The sequence below is a fragment of the Corythoichthys intestinalis genome, chromosome 9 (assembly GCF_030265065.1).
Source record: "Corythoichthys intestinalis isolate RoL2023-P3 chromosome 9, ASM3026506v1, whole genome shotgun sequence".
Lineage (NCBI taxonomy): Eukaryota > Metazoa > Chordata > Actinopteri > Syngnathiformes > Syngnathidae > Corythoichthys > Corythoichthys intestinalis.
The window spans coordinates 8,157,442-8,171,557 of NC_080403.1; the positions used below are offsets into that span (position 1 = coordinate 8,157,442).

The 14,116-nt window shown below is 41.5% G+C and overlaps 1 protein-coding gene across 8 annotated transcripts in view; it reads right to left on the minus strand.

Annotated features, from left to right (window-relative positions):
- Nucleotides 1–14,116, minus strand: part of cadpsb (Ca2+-dependent activator protein for secretion b) — a 195,616-nt gene that overhangs the window by 136,876 nt on the left and 44,624 nt on the right. For all 8 annotated transcript variants that reach the window (XM_057846578.1, XM_057846576.1, XM_057846575.1 and 5 more), the window contains exons 2-3: nucleotides 9,500–9,613; nucleotides 327–659 (exon numbers count right to left, since the gene is read on the minus strand). In XM_057846578.1, the coding sequence (XP_057702561.1) occupies nucleotides 327–659; nucleotides 9,500–9,613 (447 nt within the window). The remainder of the gene's footprint in view (nucleotides 1–326; nucleotides 660–9,499; nucleotides 9,614–14,116) is intronic.

Consider the following 14,116-nt stretch of genomic DNA (forward strand, 5'->3'; position numbering starts at 1 on the left):
GAAAATACTCTAGTCAAAATTGTCACCTATATTTTATCCAAATTCGTATCAATGAGATTAAAATATTCAGATTATTCACTTGTTACATAACCATTTTTTATATTACTTCATCCATCTCCAGAGATAGGACAATTATCTCCAATTCACAGTTTTGCTTGAAAATAGATATAAATATCCAAATTCTTTGGTAAAAAATATTATTCACTTGACATAGCAAGCGGAACATGTGAAAATGGTAACATAACTAAAAACTGTCTCTCGATTACTGTTCACATTCTTTGCAAAGATGATGGATTAGTGCTCAAGTGACATTGATTTAAACGTACCTGACAGGCTTGGTAAAGCAGTTGGTGTTCAAACTTTTTGATGCCCAGGATATTCTGGAACATCTCATAGAGCTGGTCCTTGCTCAGAATGAGCTCCGAGGCAGCGCTGGCCGTCATGCGCTGCTGAGCCTTGCGCGGATCCTCGTCGCCGCGGTAGATGGTGTCAAACTTGGCCATCCAGGAGCTTAGCACCGTCTCCTTGCTCAGGCCGTCAATCTCCGGGAGGCTGCGTACGCGCTTCTCAATGTGCCGCTTGAAAACTTCCCTGAAGTCGCTTGCTGAGAAGCCACCACTCTGGACCATTTTAGCCACACGGTCGCTCTTTAAGAACACCTTTGTTGTAAGAGACAGCAGATAAGGGTGCAGGATTAATGGTTACTGCAGTGAGTGGAGAAGTGGAGTGTCACAGACATTACATTGCTTCTCTGAAGGAAAATACAGGTAGTCCCCGGGTCACAAACGAGTTCCGTTCCTAGGATGGTGACGTATCCCGAATTTTGGCGCAAGTTGGATTTAACCCTATTAGTACCCTTTAACTCCCCCTAAATCTCAAAATAACAATCCAAAAACATGTATTACACGTCATTGTAATGTCCTCGCCAAGACGTCCTAGCTAGACAGCAAACTAAGCTCCAAAAGGACAATGTCAGACGTCTGTGTGGTATGCTGACTTTTTTCAGCTGCTCATGACATCAACACTTGCAGAATGTTTTGAAGTTTCATCTTCATTAACGGCGATTCAAATTTGCATTTATTACTCGCTGCTGATACAGCAATAACAATCCACACAAACGATTAGCATCTATCAGTAAGCGTCCGCACATCATCAAAATCAATCACATAAACTCGCCCCAAGTTTTCAACCATAATTGAAAATGCACAATGAACAGTTCAACAGTACTCTCTCTCTCTCTCTCTCTCTCTCTCTCTCTCTCTCTCTCTCTCTCACTTGGCTTCACGACTTCTTTGTGGGGACAAAACTAATGTGCTCTTCCTCGTGTGCGCAAATACGTTTTTCTTCGTGTGTACATGCGCTCTTAATCGCGTGCCATTTGCACTACCTGCTTTACACTTTCTGTGCCGAGATAAAAGCATGCATCACAAAACAAAAGTCAACATTTAAAAAAAAAAAAAAAAAAAGAAAAGAAAAAGAAAAAACGAGACACCAGCGTTGTAAAGTCGAAATCATGTAAGTCTGGTATGTCGTAACTCGGGGCTACCTGTATAATCTTTCTTTTCATTAACTTATGTTTCCCCTTCTGGTCCAACTTTTTCATCAAACATAAAGGCATCCAACAATTGTCAGTTGTTTTTCTTCCCAGCTCAGATGGACTGAAAAATAAGCAATTGGGAATATTTTCCACCATGCATCATAATTGCTGCGAGTCTGGCTTTTTATTTGTCTCGTTGTTAGCATTAGCCTAAAACAACTAGACACTGCTGCGATGCCGACTAACTACACATAAATGTCAAACATTGTGAACATGTGATGGAAACTATTGCGCATTTTTGTCTCGTTTCTCGTCTCGTTAGAGGAAAACCGACGTTTGTATTGTTATGTTTTAGTCTCCGAAAAGACATTTTTAGCTCGTTATCGTCTCGTCATCGCCATGAAAAATTGTTCGTTGACAAAATATATTCGTTATAGTCATCAATGACGAAAACAACACAGCTGTCAATCTTCATGAAATGGGCCTAAGTAGAGTAAAATCCTGGTTATGAAATGTTAGAAGATTTCTCCTAAATTAAATCATTAAAAACAATGGACACTAAGGCATTGCGCTATACTTCTCACAAAATTGTGCCGATAAAATTGAGCAATGAACAAAGGGGGTTACAGATAAAGATGGCCACAGGGGGTAACATATAAGGATAGGTCATCCGACAAAAGTAGCGTCGTAAACAACAACAAATATATATATACATTTATATATTACATTATGGATCAGTTTTACCAGTGTCAAATAATTGGGAAACGTGCACATAATTTATGATCAATCTTGGCATGGGCTTCCAGAGCTTCTCTCCAGAGATTGTGGGCTGGTGTTGAAAGGCAAGTCGACAGTAACATGCATATACAGTAAGGCGTGGTGTGACATCTCATCATTGACAATTTCAAATCTGTTCATTTTCAGAGTGTTCTGACTGACAAAAGTGATTGCAATCAAATCACAAAGATGCCAAACTTCATCTGGGTTACACATTCATGACCTATATTACGCATGAAACTGACAAAATCTCAGACACATAAAATGAACAAATTTGTAGACTGCATATGGGAATGTTAAGCAACACGGTCGCCTGCTAACGACAGCTTGACAGTGACGGCATGACAGCATGAATTCAACAATGAAGCTGACTGCTTTGTCATTAAGACAGTCACATTTTGTTCTTAACATCAAATGTGGCTGGAAAGCAAACAAACAACAAAGCTTTGGTCCTATTGATTTCTGCCTTGAGAGGCTTTTAAAGGGACAGAAGTCCATTGAAAAATCAATGATTTAATTAATTATTGTGTCTCCCACTCAAGTTGGTGGTAAAATAGAACACCAACACCCATTTAAATTATTTTGTCAATTACCCAAACAATTAAATTTGTGATTTAAAAATAAAAGTCTAGATCTCTATATGACTGGACTACATTTTTTTTTTTTTTTTTGCAGTAAGCACAGCATGGTGAGTACACCACCACAGTCCATCACAATCCAATGCAAAACTTCATAAAAATTTCAATCTTTTACTTCATTAATATTTCATCCAAGATGTGTTTTTGTTTCGTTATACTGATGTCATCATGTCTGCCTCATTTCTGCACATTTCAGGGTAGGTCTCTTCTTTCCTGTTCTATTTTGTAATCAGTGATCTTTTTCTTGTGTTCCAGCTGCATCTTCCTGCATGCCCCTCCCACACCGGTTTCGTGTTTGTGCTTCCCCACCTGTATGTCATCATCCCTTGTACACCGCTTGTTTTTAACCTCGTGTGACTCATAGTCACATTGACTATCCATTCAACTTCAGCTCTCCACTTACTCTTGTGTATGATTTTTTGTTTCACATATCTGCTTGAATACCTGCATGAATAGCCGGGGGGGGTCTCAGCTCCCATTAATAGGACATGAGCTATCCTGGAAATATGATTTGTGGAAAAAAAATGGGGGGGGGGGGGGGGCTCACTTAAATATTGGCAAAATGCTGTTTTTCGCATGTACTTTATTCTTTTATCATCATTATTTGTATGAGCATAATCATGGATCATGTGTAAAATTACGCTATCTTTAATGTATGATTTGTACGTCATTATTTCAATTTAATTATGTGCTCGTCTGTCTATTTTGATTAGAATTTCTTGGAAACTTTTATCTTTGGACAAAAATGTTTACAGACGAAAGCATTATGAGTAACTGTCGACTAAAACTAGACGAAATTTGAGATTTCATCGCCTAAAACTAGACGAAGACGAACACATTTTGAAATGACTAAAATATGACTAGACTAATAAGTATTTTCGTCCAAAAGACTAAGACTAAAACAAAAATGAAAGAGTTACCAAAAACAACACTGCCTTAGAGGCCTCCAAAGACGGCAAATCTACCTGCTCCTTTTTGCTGGCTAACAGGACCAGCAAGTAGTGGAGAGAATGGAAGTCCAGCAACACTTGACGGTTTATTAGGGACGGGAAGTTGGGATGCACAATTTACAGACACACCAAAACTGTTGCTTTCTGAAAAATTAATTGGCACACACTTATCAGAGGGATTTGATGCGTGCGTGGAGGTTGGGTGGAATATGTGCTTACATGTGTTGACCAAGGGCGTAGGTTTGCATAGGAACGGTAGGGACATAACACAACCAACTTTTCAGGATGCTCAAATTGTCCCCTCCAACTTTTAAGCAACCTTATATGCATGATATAATGCGTTCAGTGATATACGCCATATGTTGTAAGGATAGAATTGACCCTCCCATTATTAAGTCAATTATTTTCATTATGGTATCGTACATTTACACCTTTTCACTTACTGAATGTGCCGGTCCATTCCCCCCCCCCCCCCCCCCCCCTCAAACGCATGTTTGAATGGCTGATGACTTAACCCACCTCCGACACACACACACACACACGCTCACACTCCAAAACCCCAACAGAAATACATGTCGACAGCATGCTGCCTCCTCCGCCCCCTTCGAAGAAGGGGATAGTATAGGTTTTTTTTGGCCAGCAGCAGCCAATGTAAGTAATTTAAAAAGACGCCAATGTTGTGGAGGTGGGGGAAACACCACCGATTTTGCTACTGAAAGTCCGACCTGCATCAGAGTTTGCATAACATCAAACTGTGTGAACTTGCTAACCTGCAAACTCGAGTAGGAAGCTTCTTAGAGAGAAGTGTCCTTCTGTTTGTGTTTTCTACTAACATCAATTAAACCGTGAGAAATGTAGTGAACTCTTCTGGGAACTATAGAACTAGAAAAATGTGAGCAAGAAGAAGAGGGGTGCTGCATAACCTCATGTGTTGCTCACACAACACGTCATAATCATAATGAACTATGTTCATTATTATTATTATTTGATGCTATGAGCTACCCACACTAGCCTTGCGGTCGAATGGTCGATCATAATTGCATATCAATTAAATAGGTTCATATTCTTGGGAAATGTAACCCTGACCCCTGTTCACCCAATTTTTTGGTCTAACTAATGTCCCATCCCGAGCAAAAAGTGTACATGCAGGTTATGCTGTTATATCCTTCCGACCAATGTTGAGACCAAACCTACACCCTTGGTGTTGACAGATATAAGGCAAGTAGATGTCCAGGCTTGTAATTCTGGATGTGTTTTGCATATGTCCTTGCTTTGAGACACGTGCGGAGCACGCCCCCGATGTAAGTGAGCCCCCCCAAAACCTGCAGTATAGTTCGCACACTGCCTGACAGCCAGCCCTAAGCTGAAGGTATGCTCCTGTCTTGGCAGCCAGCAACCAGCTGATGCAAAGAACCGCACCCCAAGAAATTCCAGCCCGGGGAGCTCCCGGCTCGCACCCAACGGCAGCTACACACGGCCCAGCATGGCGTGTCGAGTCCGCACGTGTGACTTGGTTAAAGTTTGCCGTCTAAGAGGTATATAATTTGATTTCAATCGCTTTCGTAAGTCAAACCATTCTGCAAACGAGCTAATTTGACATCTGTGACGGTGTGATATCACATCGCACCTTTTTAAGTGCCTCCTTACTTTAGCTTCCCTTCTACCCACTCACCAATGGCCGCGGAAGGTCTTAATATAAACATTTGCGCACCATGATGCCCACTCATCAATGGCCAATTATGAAATGATCTAATTTTGTATATTCAGCCACATATTAATGCCAATCTGGCTGTGTGCAGATGAAAACAAAAATGACAAGCTAAAATACTTTAATGACATTCTTGGCATCCAACTACACAAATTGTCTTGCAAGCATGTGAACATGAGTTAAAAAAATTATGAAAAATAATGTCTGTGCCGTGCCGGTTGGGGGGCTGTGGCTGTGGCTCGTGGCCCGGGTGGGCGGGCGGGGGTGGGTGTGGGCGTGGGGTTGGTGATGCGTCCCCTCCTGCCATCCCTGAAGGCCGGTTGATGGGCGCGCGGGTGGCCCGGGGGACCACCCTGGGTCCCGGGGGGGGGACGGTGGCTCCTTTGCTGGGCGGCGGGAGGAGGGATGGGCTGCGCATGGCCCCCGAAACCCCCCAGCCCGCCATCCCTCCCCGGGCTGGCTGGGTGGGGGCCGTGGCCCTGGGTTGGCGCCCGCGCGGTTTCTCCGCCCGTCTGCGTGGCTGTCGCGCGCCCGGTGGGGCTTGCGTGCTGCTGGATGTGGTAGGGCATGCTCGGGTTGGGGGTTCCGGTGCCGGGATTGGCGATGCGGCGGCGTAGGGTTGGTCGCCAACGGGCTTACACTCATAAGAGATTCACACGATTACTGGGTTCTAGATCACAGAACTGATTTGTGTACACTCTACCCCTTTCAATCACTTAGCTTATAGTCTTATAGACACCCCCACCCCCATTCTCCTCTTTCACTGGCCAATTGGCCCCCACATGGTGTAAACCGGAAATACATCTCGCTGACGATAGCACCAGCATATTACTAACTAGTTTAGATGTTCAATGTATTTCTTGTTGTTTGTGTATGTGTTTCATTTCTTTCTTCTCTTGTATTTCTTTTCTTCTGTCCCCCCATAATCCCTTCCTGTTCGCTGCTTTGTCATAATAAAAAGGTATTTTGAATGATCACAATGGGAGTATGTCAGACTCTCCATGTGAAACATTAAAACTGTTCAGAATCCGGGCACTTAGACTTCCATTCTCTGTGTCAAACAGCTGAACAGGACAGGTTTAAAAAAATAAATAAATAAATAAATAAATAATGTCCCCAAAAATTGCATGGCCACCATTAAAGCAACACTAGGTAACTTTTTAGTTTGGTCAATTTTAGCGACACAGGTGGACAAAAGCGGGAGTGTTTTACCTTTAGGACGACTGCGTTTCTCATGAGGACCAGCACACAGTTTCGTAAAATTTTGATCTCCTGGTTGCCTGCAGATGGATTGAACAACAATTCTATTTGCAGCGGCTGTGTGAAGGATGAATAGTAATAAAGAAATGAATCCATTTGTTCGTAAACAATAGCCTATGGCGATGTTTAAAATGAGAAAGGTTTGATTTTGTACCGGCCATGGAACAGTCGACCAGCTCCACACCTTCGGCAGGGTCCTCGAGGGTGAATGGGAGTACGTGGTACCGAGCCCCTTGGTAAGGGCTGTTCGGTCCCTGTACGACCGGTATCAAAGTTTGGTCCGCATTGCCTGCAGAAAGTCGAATTCGTTCCTAGTGAGGGTTGGACTCCACCAAGGCTACCCTTTATCACTGATTCTGTTCATAATTTTTATGGACAGAATTTCTAGGCACAGCCAAAGTGCTGAGGGGGTACGGTTTAGTGACCTCAGCATTGCATCTCTGATTTGCTGATGATGTGCTGTTGGCTTCATCAAGCCATGACCTCGAACTCTCACTGGAACAGTTCGCAGTCGAGTGTAAAGCGGTTGGGATGAAGATCAGCACCTCCAAATCCGAGACCATGGTCCTCAATCGGAAAAGGGTGGAGTGCCCTCTCTGGGTCTGGGATGAGATCCTGCCCCATGTGGAGGAGTTCAAGTATCTTGGGGTCTTCTTCATGAGTGAGGGTAGGAGGGAGCAGGAGATCGACAGGCGGATCGTACTGGTCTGTAGTGGTGAAGAAGGAAGAAAAAGAAAGGCAAAGCTCTCGATTTACCAACCGATCTACGCTCCTACCCTCACCAATGGTCACGAGCTGTGGGTCATGACCGAAAGAACAAGATCCCGAATACAAGCGGCTGAAATGAGTTTCCACCGCAGGGTGTCCGAGCTTCTCCTTAGAGATAGGATGAGAAGCTCCGTCATCCATGAGGGACTCGGCATTGAACCACAACTCTTCTGCGCTGAGAGGAGCCAGCTGAGGTGGCTCGGGCATCTGGTTTCGGATGCCTCCTGGACGCCTCCCTGGAGCGTTGTTCCAGGTAAGTTCCACCGGTGAGAGGCCCCGGATGGATGGATGGATGGATGGATGGATGGATGGATGGATGGATGGATGGATGGATGGATGGATGGATGGATGGATGGATGGATGGATGGATGGATGGATGGATGGATGGATGGATGGATGGATGGATGGATTATTTTGTACCGTAATTCCCCACTGACCATCCAGACCCCCCCCCCTCACCCCCACGAACTCGTTAGCGCTGATGAGTTCGGTTGGGGCGGGTACCATCAGCGAGTGAAAGCCGGGCCACTGTTTATTCTCGAGTGTCCATTTAACCTGTTAGCCTCCCTTTTTTCTTAATTTTTTTTGTCTCCTCAGACAAAACTTATTGTCTCTTTTGTTGCTCTGCCACCTTTGCAGAATTCGCGCAAAAGCATTCGCATCGACCTCCGTCTTTATAATGAACGGGGAAAGGGGAAAGTCACGTCTGCCGTAAAGCAGTAAGCACATTTGTATTTTTTTTTTTTTTTTTTTTGTGGCAGGGTTCCTGCAACCCTCCTCATAGTTAATTAGTACCGGTGAAAGCGATACAAACCCCCTCAAGATATAAAAGAAGATAAAAGACAAATCACAAATGTTAGTGAAAATATTGTATAAAGGTTGAAAAGTGACCTAGTGTCGCTTTAAAGAGACAAACAAAAATGAGCTCCTCTAAAAGTGGGTAGCGGCTTTGCAACACAAGGAAATTGTGTGTCTAACGTTGACTACAAGGATTCAAAGATTAGACCTTTATTGTCATTGTATTATTATTGCCAATGTAGGTAATACAATGAAATTGTAGCACCAATAGAGTAGCGATCAACTAGTGTAAATTGTCTTGTCCGCTTAACCCAAAGCAATGACATTCCCTCTCAGTATCAGAACGATACCATGATCGGGTGTTTGACATTCAAGACTTCATGAAGACCCTAATTTACTAGATCACCATTGCAGCCTTTCATATATGAACGGTATAATCTACAGTCTGTATTGCTCAGTGCTCACCTTCAATTACTGTACGTGAATTTACAGATTAGTCTATTAAATCCATCCTTCACATGTGCTGTAGGTGAAGCTCCAATTAACCTTTGTTGTCATCTATAGAGTGTCTCATAATTTATTGCAGTTTTTCCATTATGACTTACTTGTTTTGTTTCCATTAAAGAATTGACCTTGAATATCAGCTATCTGTCCTGCTTGGGACATACATGGTAATAAAGACTTGCTTCATTATGTGGATTGAAAATAGTGAGCTTAGAAAGACGGTTGTGTCAGACACACGTTCTGACTCATAATCTGCAGAGTGAAAAACCTCAGCCACCATTTTATCACTCAGCCGCATGGATTTCAGCATTTTGACATGGAAACTGGAGCCGTTCTGCGTGGGGGCTTGGATTTATAGCCCGAAAACTGCACGGCTCGATTCCTTACAGAGAAAGCTGAAATTGCTGCGGCCAGCCGCATTTTTACACTCCTGCAATCAGCAGAAATGTACGTGGACTTGCATTCAGACAGTGATGAATTCAGAAAGTCATCCAGTCTCTGCTCGCGGAAAAATGGTTGTGATTGAGCGAGTGCTACTGTGATTATGGTGTGCTGGTACCTCGTAGTAGCTCTGCACAGCGTTGATGAAGGCTTCATCTGCCACAATTTGCGTGTCTCCGTTCAGGAAGGCCTGGAAGCGATCCTTGGTCTGCTGAAGCTGCTGCTTTGTTATCTGTTGAGGCAAGGGCGAACAAAGGACAAGGCTGCATTAAAATGAGATTAGACAACACTGTCCAAAAGGGCACACATTAGCTGAAACAACAGCCACTTTTTAAATGTTCTTGTCAGCGCCAGAACTTAATCTCCGGGACGCTAAGCACTCTCAGGCCGGCTGGGAGATGTAGTCCACCGCCGCATCCTCATTTGGCCTGACAAACTCTCCCACTCTGCAGCTTTAAAGACAGGAGCTATTCTAGTCCCACAAAATACACTAAGAGGAAGCTCCCGGGGTAAAGTAGAAGAAGCTCAATGTCACGCACTTAAATCTCTCAGCATCCAAAGAAATCACCCGAAGAGATAGCAAAACAGCCCATTTTGGCTGATTGGATCCACAATCTCCTTCTTACAGGCACCATACTTGGGTCATGACCTCAGGAGCGAAATAAGAAACCATGAGAAGGGATTACAAAAAGGAAGACACCACCGTTAAGGATTATTTATAATAGGATGCCAACCATGCAGTTTTCAGTAATCTAAATTAGGGTTTCCCAGCTTTTATTTCACATTTAAAATCATTTGAATAAATATTGCTAATGTGGATGCACACTCTGTTTCGGTAAATATATATATATTTTTTTAAATCCAAATTCCGGTGTACTCTTACTACACATGCACTATCCCATTATCTCAACTTGAGCTGACAATTGCTCTCTATTCAATGCATATTGTAAGTCAAAGTCCCAACCACGTCACATAGAATTAGGCATGTGCCTGTATGAGATTGTGACAGTTTGATAACCTTAAGTCAAAATATCACGGTTTCACGGCATCACGGTATTGCATTTGCAGCTCTAAAATGTGTTGCTTTGAGATATCTGGGTTTAAAAAAAATCTTTTTTCCATTGAACAGGCTTTTTATTTTTCAAAAAAATTTTGCAAATTGGAACGCAACTATAATGTTAAGTTAAAATAAATATTTAATTTTAAAAAATTCTTTAAAAATTTAAAATAAACGCAGTCCTTTAGGTGAGCCTAAACCCACAGGCACAGCTCAACATTATTAGCATCAGAACAAAAATAATTGAATCATTTTCCATAAAAAGCACGTGTGTATGACTCGTATCATGTTTACAATATACACACACTCTTTTTCTCAACACAGACAGCTGCCAGAGAGATAAAAACACCCCGTTTTACCACTGCTAGACACACTAAACACGCTGGAGTTAACTCGTAGCTAGTGGGAAACGTTCATGACAGTGTTTACTAACCTTTAATTTTGTATAAATGCGAAATCATATTGGAGGTATTGCCTCCTTGGCAGCCACACTCTGCAAACAAGTTTTACATGTTGGTTGGCTCTCCTCCTCTAAGCCGCGGCCGTCTGTAAATTTTCTGTAGCAAAAGTATTCCTATACCAACGATTTTCTTTTCTTTGATGGGGGAAAAAGTTCAGGAGTTTCAACTCCTTCAGCTATTGTTTAGTACAGCTGACTCCATGACACTGAGCAACATCCGGTGGGGGAGGGTTGGGCCTTACAGCTGCAAGCAAGGGATTTCTCCATTCATTTTTGGGACATAAAAAATAGCTAATACCTTAGGGACGGTATGACAAAAAAATGTTTGCCGTTTTGAAAACTTGACGTTTTCATACCACGGTATACCTCGAAACCAGTAATCGCCACATGTCTACATACAACACTGAAAGGGAACCTCAGTGGCATTTTTTATTCAGCTTTTCTGAACCTGACTTTTGCATTGACAATCTTTCCTTTTAACGTCTGAAATTAATTTATTATATACTGTTAATTTAATCTGAATTCGATAGGGAGCTCTGACGAACACGTGAAGCAGACAAGGCAATGTCAGCAAACAGCAGTGTAGTGGAGGATATATTTATTTCTATTATTTACAAGAAGTCATGTGTTTTTGTTCATCTATCTGACAGGCAGAACAGTTAAATAATTTTCAAATAATGGTAGAAGGTGCCCTTTCTCCCCATCAGTTGTTATTTATAAAAATTATAACATTTTTATATCTGTAATGCATTTGTGATATTTTCTGAGATGTTCTTAATGTAAAATATATTCACTGATACAATAAATGTTGCAAAACACTATTGGATTGAGCAGAGGGTGTTAACTTTACATATGGGACATTTAAAAATCAACATAATAAAAGAAAATGCTAATGTTCTGTCAGACTATGGTACGTAATTCAGTTGCTAATATCCATCCATATAATTTAAAGAGTGGTGAAATAAATACAGACACTTAACTTTTAACTCATTTGCTACAATGTTGAGATATTTTATATGCACATAAAGAACCTAATTAGAATAATATGTGCGTCTGATACTTTCTCCCCTTTTTTTCACCTCACTCAGGTCTAAATGTCCTTGAATTGATTTAACACATGCTAACAGAGTCAGTGACCTGAAAGTCGATAGAGTGACCATCTCCCTGTGACAAATGTTGTCTACACTTCAAGCTGTTGTGTATATCATACAAGCACAAGTACCAGCTTGTAATGTATGTTTTTCCCTGCATGTGTGTGTGTGTGTGTGTGTGTGTCTTTGTGAGTGTAAGCTTGTGTGTGTTAGCAAGTGACAGATTTTGGTGTGGGAGGCAAATGGAAACGCATTCATATCATGTGTTTGTGAGGCAATCTCGATAACATCTGTGGACCAGCCCCCCTCCAACACACACACATGCATACACACACAAGTCACTTCAGTGAGTTAGAAGAAAAGAAATTTAACTCAGCAAAGCAAATCATAGGATCGATGTTAGCGATCCTGCCATCCCTTTTACATTAATGTGGCCATATGTCCGAATTTAGGCCCTGCGCAACTTCAAGCCGGATAATTATTTGTCCTCTTTTTGGAGTTGATGCACAACAGGATAATTTGTGCTTCCTCTCGTATTGATCACAATTGCCATTGCAATATATAGTAATCATAATAGGGTCACCCTAACTAACCTGTCTAACATTCCCTATTGGGTGAACAATCTAACACTTGGTGAAATGTGCTTTACAATAATAGAAAGAGCCACAGTGGAGGTAAAAATGTTGCTGTAAAATTGGTTATAAAGTAACTGACTAAAAATGGCGTCATTGAATTGCCTCATTTCTCACTGGTCGCCTACCCAGTTCCCATGTGCGAGCAAGCAAAAAAAAATTAACGACAGCAATATTGTACAGTCAAATTAGTACACGCTTATCACTTTCTATGCATATTCCACTCTTTGTCACTGCGATGTTGATCAACACACAAGGAAAAGGTTACTGTCCCACAGAATTATTTTTAAACAAGATAAAAAGTAGATGCCCAATCCATAAAAAAAAAAAAAATGTAAAAAAAAAAACTGCTTGTCCTTATTAAATGCTTCATTAAGTGTCCACTCAAATCTGCTCCAGCTGCTCATTTACACACAAAGAATTGCCACAGCAACTGTTTAACAAGTTAAAAAAATGACTGACGCATGCGCGCTCTGAAGGTCAAGTCTCAGGCAAGATCAAAGCTTAAGCGTCTGTCAATCATCGTTTACTTTAACAAGCAACTCTAGTTCACTCTCTGACGAATAAAGAGCAGGGAGAGAGAGGCAGGGAGGGAGCGAGCGTGAGACTATGCGATCGGCTCGGGACAGCTCATCTGTATGTTTTTATTTTTTTATTTTTATTGATTAAAAAAAATCCGCGATGGACTGAGGGCACAAAGTTTGAAGTGCGAAGTAGCGAAGGATCACTCTCCATGAACCCTTTACATGTTTTGTTTTTTATTATTATTATTATTAGAGATGATGCCGATCGATCGGGTCCGATCACGTCATTTTCAAAGTATCGGAATCGGCAAAAAAATATCGGCCATGCCTTTTTTTAATATATATACAGTACTGTGCAAACGTTTTAGGCAGGACACCTGCCTAAAACTTTTGCACTGTACTGTATATTTTTATTATATTATGTATATACAGGATGTACTGTATGTATACATTTTCCCCAAGTGGAAGCTTCCATGATCCTAATAAATTTAATAATTTAAAAAAATATATACAGTACTGTGCAAAAGTTTTAGGCAGGTGTCCTGCCTAAAACTTTTGCACAGTACTGTATATTTTTTAATTAAATCGTTTTCTAATTGTATTTAACGTTACAGACATAATATGTTACACTCATCCAGAGTCTTTAGTTTAGGCATAAGGTAGGGTTATCAAATTTATCCCAGTAATGACGGTAAAAAGTTTAAATGTATCACGTCAAAAAATTTAACGCAATTAATGCATGCGTTGCACGGCCCACTCAAGCATTGTCGCGCTCAATCTGCAATTGCGCCATTTTACTTATATAGAGAGATTGAAGGCAGCATAAAATAAGTAGAGTGAATTTTGGCAGCCTTTAGAGGCTTATTTTAATTGGCTAAAGCCTTACAATCCCTCTCCCTACGATTAGAAATATCATGGGAAGCAATGTGGGGAAGCAAGGTCGCATTTTAAACTTTTTCTTAACACCTTAT